Raw genomic sequence first — 10782 nt, 5'->3', positions numbered from 1 at the left:
TGTTGTGTGTGNGTCGTTTGTGTGTGTGTGTGTGTTGTATAGTATATATATATATATATATATATATATATATATATATACTTTCAGGAAGGCGAAATTTGGCCACATTCTTCCACAGATATCACGGTGATTTTTCGAGCCATAGAAGTAGGCGAGATATCGAGCGTCGCTTATCTTGAAGTCATGGGTCGTGAAGACAGAATACCCTTGAGGTTACAAGAAAATTAGTATAATATTATCTTTAGAAACTTCCTTTTATTTCGGAATTTTCTAGCTAATTTTGCGTTCCATTGGTAGCCTTCACGGAACTGGCAAGGGACCAGTTTTACATCTCAATGTGATCACTATCGATCTTAACAGTATCTTCCTATGTTCCGTGCACAACTATGAGGTAACATAGTAAATACATCTGCATATAAAAATTTTATAAAAATTTATGGAAAACTCTATGTCGCAGTTTCACTCAATTTTTACGACGTGTATACACCATTTCATTTTTTCCATTTTTCTAAAACATATAATAATTAATTGTATTGTATAGATTGTAGTTGCAAATCATGGGCATATTTATGGTACGTTGATTCATAAAGAAAGACCGACAGATTTTGGTGGCACTATTAGTATTACTCCAAATGCTCGAACGTTAAAACCGGACGAATATAAATCATTTAATTTATCATTTTCTTCAAATCGGAAAGGAGATTTTATAGAACGAATCGACTTCGTTATTAAAGAGAGTTTAGAAGTATTATCCTTACATATCAAGTAATTATTAATAAAATTTAAACAATCGCCATTACAAATAAAAAATTAGAATTTTTTAAATTATTATAGATTTTTAATAATCGAATATTAGATTTATTTATAAAAATATATTAATTTCATTATTGGAAAGATCTTAAACACCATTTTTTTAAATTTATATATTTATTATTTCTCTGCCGTCTAATATTTTTTCTAATTAATATTACGCAGCACAACATTATAATATGTTATCAAATTTATTTGTAGGGGATGTGTGATATATCCAACGTTACATTTTGATAAGCATACTCTTGATTTTGACGAAACTGCTTTAGGTATATTGATTAAAATAATGAATGCAATTCAATTAAGAAAACCGCAATTTTGTATATGTATTTGCAGGATTTATCAAAAAACAGGAAGTAAGTCTTCATAATTTATCTTTGGTACCCGTCACGTTCGATGTAACTATAATGGAGGATGGTGAACAGACACCTTTGACTTACGAAGAGTTTGCTACATCTAAAGTAAAACCAAGTTTCCCGACTAATCCTCGCGAGTTTACGGTTATTCCACAGAAAGGAGTAGTGCAGGCACATAGTTCGCTTAAATTAAAGGTAAACTAAATGATGCCTTTGTACAAGTTGTAATTGTTTACAAGCAATGCTAATTTGTATCTTCTAATACAAATATCATATCATTATAATATAAAATCAGTTTTTAATTTCTACAATATAATTACTTAAAAATTGTTTAATTACTTAAAAATTTTTTAATTATTAAATAATTTAAAAATTTTTAATAATTTTAAAAAGTGAAATAATATCTTTATAATAAATGAATACTTGATATCTTTTTATTAAAAAATATAGATATCGTATGTAGCAAATATGGTTCGAACTGGACGAACAAATATGCGAGTCGACATGTGGGATTCAGATTCAAATCCCATAATACTACCGCTCTTATTTTGTGGCGCTATTCCTTTTCTATCGATCAAGCCCATGGAAATCAACATTCGATTTTCTTTCATCAACTTTCCGTATTCTCGTTCCATCAATGTAGAAAATGATTCTGATTTAGATGGATATTTTTATATAGTACCGCAGATGGTAATTGTTAAATTAATTTTGAAAGATAAATTTATGCTTGTCGTTTCGTAAATATAATTCAGAAATATATTAAGTTTTTAAAATAACACCTACAATTCTAAGCTTGCTGCATTAATATCGTTTTCCAGATATCCGAGAATATGCTTATTGTATATTCATTATCATCCTATCAAGGTTTTCTAAAAGCACGACAATCGAAGACAATTGATATCACGATTATTACAAAAAATTTAGGCAGGCAGACGACAACATTAAAGTATAATAATTTAATAATCTTTTAAAAAAGTTAGAATAATTTAATATGTGATTCAAGAAAAAAAAGTTCTGAAATTTTTTAAATTGAATATTTATAGAAATTCTCCGTGGAAGTTTTGAATATTATTTTATGTAAAATATAATTTCTTATAACAAATTTTTATTATTTTAATTTTTGTCAGTATGTTAACAATGGGTGAACATGCTCCAGTTACGTCTTGTGTGATTATTTGTAATGGCCAAGGACCAGTAGTATCTGTGCAACCTATTTGTCTCAATTTCGAAGAGATACAAGTACTTCAAGATAAAGTTATGAATTTTAACATAATTAACGATTCGCCAATACCAGCGCAATTTAAAATATCATCAGTAAGTATTTTTCGAATAAGTGAATAATAAATTTATAGAATGCATAAAGTATATAAAACATATTATGGAAATTATTTTACATTTTTTAGCCTAAGAAAAAATCATCATGGGTTATTGAACCAACCTTTGGTGAAGTTAGACCGAATGACTCTGAGCAGATTAAAGTCAAACTATTTTTGCGCGATACTGGTAAATACATTGATAATATAATCGTGCATGTCATCAACAGTCGATCATTTTCCATTAATGTAATTGCGACTGGAATTGGTTGTAGTATCGTTTTTGAGCCGCAGATAATTCCAATATTCGATATGGGTTTTCTCTTTAGGTAAATCAAAATATTGAAACTACTTTAATTCATTTGTATAACATAGATAATAAAAATTATTTTTAAATTATTTATTCGTATAATATTTTTAATTTATTTAATTTCAATAGCCATCAAAATTTAAGTCTGCCAATAACTATAAAAAATTTTGGTACACGTCATTGTCAAATAATATGGTCAAACGATCCAGAAGTTCGTATTCAAAAAAGTCAAACCTGGCCAAAGTAATTGCATAGTTCCTACTTAAATTTTTATTTTAAGCTTTTTCTACTTTATAGTTAAGATATTAAAAACTTTGTTTTGCAACAGGAAGTTTCAAATTGAACCGTCCACCGTAGAAGTTCCAGCTAATGATTCTAACGTAGTTCAATGCAAAATATGTTGGAATATGTAAGTTTGAATTAAGTTTTTGTACTTCATAATAATAATCCTCCGCAAACCAATTGAAAAATCAACATGGATTATATAGGGATATATCTTATATCCCATTTTGGTGCACAGTTACATCCGAGATAATTAATTTTAAATTAAGAATCTACATTATTGTATTCATAACATCAAACTTTGACCAATTATTGGCGTTCTCTATTATATCTATGTACTCTATACCCTATGCTATACTTTATCATAAATATACTATAATTTAGTATGATTGATAATAATGCACTCTCCGATTACACAAAACCAGCAACATGTGCGCAGTATTTTTTAAGAAGTTATAGCAATTTAATCTTGTTGGATTATATCACACTCCATCTGGTTATTATAATAATAATCAATATTAATTAGAATTGTACAATTTTATCAGCTATTTTAAAATTAACCATTTTCATATGTAATTAAAATATTTAATAATATATCATATAAAAAAAAATTTTTTTTAATGATTTTTAATGATTTATGATCTTTTTCTTTTTAATTCAATATTTTTTAATAATTGTAAAATGTAAATAATAAAATAATTGTAAATAATAAAATAAATAATAATAAAATGTAATTGTAATTGTAAATAAATGTAATTGTAAATAATTGTAAAATGTTTTTGTGTTTGCAATAAAGAAATGAAATCTTGACGGAAGATTGGTATATATTCGAGCAAATTTTCGGACAAGGAAAGCGAAAATTGATGGGAACTTCTACATTTAAAGCCACTTTTACGGAGCCACGGATTGTATTCAACAAGAAAGAATTAACGTTTTGCATTGATATATGTCCCGAGGGAGAAAAGTTGCAACAAATAGGTAGAGAAAATTATATTAATTTGTTCGAAACTATTTTAGCAATGTAAACTATCCTGAAAAGTTGTGCAATATAATATTTCAGAGGGCATTCATGAGGTACTTGGTGTCAAAATTTATTGCATAATAAACAGTTTAGGATTTTCATATTATTTAAATATTCACAATTTTCTTATACTGAATAAAATAATAATGATGTTTCTAATTTGCTAATTTTTAGATAAACTGATGGTAACAAATCAATCACGAATGAATTTAAATGTTTCATTGTATATTGACGCTCCCTTTTATTTGATGAACAATAAGAAAAAGTTTGTACATGAAAAGAAAATTGTTTTGATAGATGGAACTACTACGACGATTCCGGTAAAATTTTCACCAAATATAAAACTCAATTATCCTTATTCGCGAAATTATAGCGGCATACTCTGGTTTGAATATGAAGAACATCCTATTAAGGTATTGAAAAATATTTCTTACACAATTAATTAAAGCAAATGCAAAAATGTTTTCTAACTAATTTTAGAACAAAATTCAATGTAAAGGTGCGGTAAATTTCCCGAATATTACATTACATTGCAAAGATTTGATTATTAATAGTATTTTGGGCTTTACTGCCAAAGAAACATTGAGGATGACTAATAATGGACCAATTCCGGTAATATATAAATTTCTATGGGCCGGAGAGAGTATTGAGATTGAACGTGGAACACATGATGTTGGAGTTGAGTTGCACCATTATACAAAAAAAAAAATATTTTATTTGTTACAAATTATTTCCAATAATTTTCAATAATCCTGAATAACTAACAACGTACATTTTTTAACAGAATTCCACAAATCATTTATTATTACAAATTAATGCAGAAAATAATAAATTTAATTCCTATTCCTACAATATTAAAAAGAAATCAGAGATTATCTCTCAGGAAACTGAAAATAAAATTCTCTATTTATCAATTTCAACATCATATGGTATGTATTATTAAATATTTCTTATTAAAAATTTTAATGTTAAAATTAACTTATAACATTCCTTTAATACATATTTATTGTAAATTATTATTAATTAAACAATGTTTTATATTATTAATAACGCGATTTAGTTCATTTAGTGATTTCAAGAGATTTATATTTTTCATGCACATATTTTTCTATTATCAGAGCTACAAGAAGCTTCAGATTCAAAGAATTTGCTAATACAAATTCAATCGGAAAGATCGCTAGATGAAACACTCGAAAAATTAAGAAGTATTTTTATGTCAAAAACATCCTATTTACGGTGTCCAGAAATTCTTACTCATATAGATTCGAATTTCGAGCCACTTACGAAGGAGCCACTCGATGATGTTCGTCTTTTTTCCAAATAAAATTCATTTAAATCAGATTAATATTTATTATATATTGTAAATTCTTTACTATATTTAAAAATTATATTGCTATCTCTGCAGTAAATGAATATTTTAAAACTAATGACAAAGCTAACAATTTATATAGATACTTGACATCATCCCGCACGAAGGCGTTCTCATGCCATTTTCCTCGCAATATGTAAGCTTCATTTTCCATGCCTCCGAGCCTATGCAACTCAAAGTTGTCGCGCTTTGTGATATTCTTCAGGGACCTACTGAAATAATTAACGTATTTGCCAGCGCAGATGTCATTCGGTATTCTGTTGACAAACAGGTCATCGACTTTGGTCAACAAGTGAGTTATTTTTCATTTCAATAATTACAGTACATATTTTTTTTAAGCAGTATCTGTACTTTTTTATTTTTTTTAAATAATAGTTTTTATTTTAATAATAGTATTTCACTATGTAATAAATTTAATATTGGAATATAAGAAAACTAACAATGAAATAAAAAATTAATTTATGTCTGATTAGTTAATTTAATAATTCACTTTATTGTTTCATTTAAAGTTAATTTAACATTCAGTCTAGTTTACTAATTTAATATATCGATTTACACCACAGTTATTCGGCGAATTGTGTCGGTCGAGCTTCACTTTGCGAAATCATAGCACGATATGTATGGATTATAAAATAAACAAGAGAAATTTAATATTCAAAACAAGCAATCTCGACTCTATAATCAATGTATTAATAATTGAACCGAATAAAGGATCTATAAATCCTCTATCGTCATTAAAAATTACGATTGAACTTCAACCTATGCTGCTCGGCGCTTTTGAAATAGAGTTTGAGTTGCAAGTGTGTCACAATACATATGCTATTTAATTCAACATTACTTTATTACTTATATTTTTGTTATAGATGAATCAGAAAATTATTATTTAAGACACAATTATATATAAAATATAAAATTATATATAATTCAAATTATTATTATATAGTCCATTATAATTACTATTAATATTTAGGTGACTCATGTAGATCCATTAACAATTACCACAAAAGGAGTTACAAGTTACCCACAAATTTATCCCTGCATCTCGCGCGATATTTTTAAACCTGTGAAATTGGGATATCGTGCGATTCAACTGCTAACTCCAAACTTTATCACGATGGTATGAAATTTTATACAAAAATGATGGAAAGATTTAATGCATATCTTTCTACATTACAGAAAAAACAAGAAATACAAATACGACGTGATGTAGATGATAATATTCCAAAGAGTCAAGTGCCTGAATGGGATGAGCGAATCTTATTAAGTAAGATAAAACATAATTGGATTTCTAATATGATATAATGACAAAATACAATATAATATAATTAATAAATTTATTCAACTAATAAAAAGATCTTAAGCAATTTTTAACAATTATTTTTAAGATGACGGCTGGGACTTAATTTCATATAAGGAAATATTTCCCAGTATCATTGACATTGAGATGTCTATTGACAGACTTCTAGCAACTCGATTTATTGAAGAAAATGCTTCTATTTTGACAAAACATCCTATTTCACATAAAAATGCTGTTATTCCTTTTCTTTATACTCCTAAATATATTATAGGTATATGATTATAAAAAATATCAATTATTTTTAAATTGATTAATTCTAATTAATTATCGAAGGAACACGTAAAAGTCAAGAAAGTATCATAATAATGCCAAAATGACTTTATTTTGATGCTTAAAGTCAAATTTTGCAACAAAAAATCATTTTGACACCATTTTGACTTTTTCTTAACTTGGTGTGTACCGTAGGTCTAAATAAACTGAAATTCGATCTGTAAATAAAATAATTACGAGAATACTGTTAAACTAACAGTACTTATAAATAATTAATAGTGCAAAAAATATTTTTAGACATGGGTTACATTACGATCGATGTCAAAACATGCTATTCAACAACGATTGTCAATTACGGGCCTTGGAACGCGGAAGTTACAATAAAAAAATTAGAAAAGAAACAACTTGAAAATTCTGGCATTCTTGTGCAATTTGAAAAGACAACATTAACCATTGGGAAAACTACGTGCCTGACTATTATATGGCAACCGACAACAATTAAATATTGTGAAAGAAGCACGAGAGAACAGCACACAATTTATTTAGAAGTAAATTTAATTTTATATTTTACCATTTTTAAATAAAATTTAATTTAAGTTAATCAAAATATTTGTGCATGTTTAAAAATCATGGCAATAATTTAATGAAAACGTTATTAAGTATAGTATATTATATAAATATATATTATATAAATATATATTATATAAATATATATAAATATATAATATATGTATATGTATTATATATATATATATATATATATATATATATATATATATAGAGACTATTTAAGTATATTAATGAATTAAACTAAATTATAATTTCTTGATTAAAGGTATCCCGTGGTTCAACTATTCCCATAATTATAAAAAGCGTCATTACTTATCCATTCGTAACTGTTAACACGAAATTATTAAATTTTCAAAATGTCATCGTAGGAGAATGTTTAATGATGAACGTTTTAGTGAAAAACGAGTATATATTTTTATTTAAACACACTTAAAGCTTTTATCAACAGGATATATAACACGATATATTTTTAAATTTTAATTTTCAGAGGTTTTATTAATTGTTATTGGAAAGCAATTATATTAACTCGTAAAAAATATGAAGATTGCCCATTTTATATTAATTATAAATCTAATCTTCTTTTGCCTGGTCATTCGGATATCATCAATGTTTATTTCAAACCACGTAAAACGGTACTACTTTATACGTATAACTGTATGCATATATTAATGAAATTAAATGACATTGCTAATTATTTAGTGTCGCATCGAAGCAAATTTAAAAATCATTGTTAAAATGGGTTTGGAAACACAAGTGATAACATTGCTTGGTCATGGAATCGAGTATAAATTACAAATAAGCGATCTCGACATTAGTTTCCCACCTACAGTGATTTTTACCGAAGTATTGGAGAAAACGTTTATGATCGAAAATAAGTGCAATTATCCCGTAGAATTTTTCTGGCATCATCTGGACAAGTAATAAAAATAAATTTAGGCAGATTAAAATCAAGAGCAAAGATAACGAGAGAAGATAACGAGAAAATTTTACGTTTTTATAAAAATTCTTAAAAAACAGGCTCTCTTCTCATTTCGCGATTAACATGAAAACAAAAGTGATAGGTGAAATGACATAGAATGACTTTATTGAATAAATGCGTTACAGTCTTTTTCTAGAAGAAGAACGAATCGTCGAGGCACTGATTCGTTACTACGGAGTTAAAGAAATCCTATTACCGCCTCGAAAACTCGGAGAGAGAATGCCGTCGTCTTTAATGGAATTCTATAATAGTCTCAAGAGCGAGATGGCGTACGCTTTGTCGACGGAAGCAATCGAGAAAAAAAGTGCCACTGTGCTCAATAGTACATATATTAAGAGTACTTGAAAATAAGCTTCTTTTTCCGGATTATAATCATTAATTGTCATATTACAAAAAAAATTTTACAAAATAATATTTTGCTTTAGCTAGCGATATTTGTAAATATGATTTTACATTAATGCAAACGTTTATATATAATGCAATATGTAATTAATGTTTGAATAGATGACAAACTTTTAAACGTGGAACATAAAAAGAGAATAAGAACAAGAAAGAAGTCGTCTAGTACATCAAGATTATTTGTCCAACAATTCTCGAATCAACAAAGCTCGAAAATAAATTTGCAAAAAGATTTTAACGTTGACAAACGGAAACAGAAAAAATCAATTGGTTATTCATCTACTTCTACGGGCACCGCAAAAAGAGATTGTCCGCCCATGTCAATCCTTAGTGAAGTCGATTTCCCTCGCGAGCCTCCAATATTATCAACAAACGATCCTAAAAAACTTCATAATTTACTTCTATGTGAGCAACTTTATCTCGATAACAAAAATTCTTCAAAAACTGTGCAACTTTTATTGCATTATCGTTACACGTTTTTAATAAAAATATGATTATTTTTATATCTATTTTTATTTCCAAGGTTATATAGAGACTCTGCGTAAAGATCCTAGTTTCTACAAAAGAATAAGAGATCCTGTAAAGGAGCTGTTTGATAGTCATGAAACAAAATCAATTCCTGAGCTCGATTCTTCGCAACCGGATAAGAAAGTTTGCATTCTCTTTCACGGCGCACCATTTACTGGTAATTTCGCATTCAAAAACACACGAATAAAATGTATGTTTACTGAATTATATTACTTTAGAATATCAAGAAACTGCGAGCAGGAGCGCTAAGGCATTGCAAATGCCGCTATTATGCATAGATAATGTAATTATCGAAGGCATTGCGCTTGGCGACAGTTGGGTTTCCATCAAGTTGCGACAAATTATCGATGATGCTTATCAAGAATATTTGTCATCATTCGAAAGACATAAGTAATTACAAAGTTAAGAGACGTAAGGTGATATATATTCATAGTCCGTTATTATTTTAAGAATAAGTAATGTCTTAAGATGCTATAATTGATTCATAAAGATGATCTTAAATATAAAATCTGACTATGAATACTATCCATAAATTTTTAAATAATCATAGATTTTAAATAATTTATTAGGTGTGCGATTTAATTCTCGGTCTTTTTCACTGAACTTTGATGTTAATTTATAAAAAGTTGAATAGTTACCTAATCTTCGAAGTAATTTCCCTCGCTTTCTACACATTTGCGTTATCTTTTGGAGAGCTGTTAAATTCCACTTCGGAAAAAAGTCATTGTTGACTTTCTTTGGCTGTCCTGGACGTTTTTCATCATGAAAATTAAAATTTCCACTCTTAAATCCACTGGAACCACTTCTTACAGGTACTGTAGGAAACGTGCTTCCTCAAAGCCGAACAGATCATTTTCTGTGATTCACTTTTTCTTCAATTGAAAAGCAAAAAGGATGAAATGCCTCAAATATTGCATCCTGAATGACTTTGCTTTTGCCTTTTTTTTTTTAGATCAGTACAATCATCAACAATTATAGTCCGCTTTAAAAGCTCTATTATACTTAAAAATGGCGCTCCAATATGACTGTACGGCGGGAAAGATATATAAATTTAAATAGATAATTTCGATTGAAATATTAGGGGCCGAGAATTAAGTTGCGCACCATAAATAAATGCGTATTATAAATAAATATTTTTATAAAACTTTTAAAATGAGAGATTTTTGATTCTTTTATTTAAAAATAAAACATACACACACACACACACACACACACACACACACACACACACACACACACACACACACACACACACACACACACACACACACACACACA

General features: G+C 27.8%; 2 protein-coding genes across 2 annotated transcripts in view; both read left to right on the top strand.

The window, feature by feature from the left end:
- Nucleotides 1–183: 183 nt before the first annotated feature.
- Nucleotides 184–8031, top strand: LOC105617870 (hydrocephalus-inducing protein homolog). Its single transcript, XM_012199414.1, has 22 exons — nt 184–227; nt 298–391; nt 542–765; nt 1012–1079; nt 1147–1361; nt 1617–1856; nt 1985–2112; nt 2294–2480; nt 2576–2808; nt 2919–3032; nt 3118–3198; nt 3868–4049; nt 4267–4505; nt 4573–4750; nt 5211–5395; nt 5544–5753; nt 6025–6261; nt 6432–6578; nt 6638–6725; nt 6847–6978; nt 7326–7576; nt 7864–8031. The coding sequence occupies exons 1-22, from the start codon at nt 184–186 to the stop codon at nt 8029–8031; spliced, it is 3645 nt and encodes a 1214-aa protein (XP_012054804.1).
- Nucleotides 8032–8333: 302 nt separating this feature from the next.
- Nucleotides 8334–10782, top strand: part of LOC105617869 (hydrocephalus-inducing protein homolog) — a 7257-nt gene continuing 4808 nt past the window's right edge. Inside the window, exons 1-5 of the mRNA XM_012199413.1 lie at nt 8334–8515; nt 8703–8899; nt 9082–9381; nt 9500–9661; nt 9723–9894. Of these exons, the coding sequence (XP_012054803.1) occupies nt 8334–8515; nt 8703–8899; nt 9082–9381; nt 9500–9661; nt 9723–9894 (1013 nt within the window). The remainder of the gene's footprint in view (nt 8516–8702; nt 8900–9081; nt 9382–9499; nt 9662–9722; nt 9895–10782) is intronic.

Source organism: Atta cephalotes, assembly GCF_000143395.1.
Source record: "Atta cephalotes unplaced genomic scaffold scaffold00014, whole genome shotgun sequence".
NCBI lineage: Eukaryota > Metazoa > Arthropoda > Insecta > Hymenoptera > Formicidae > Atta > Atta cephalotes.
This window is presented reverse-complemented; position numbering and strand designations above follow the sequence as displayed.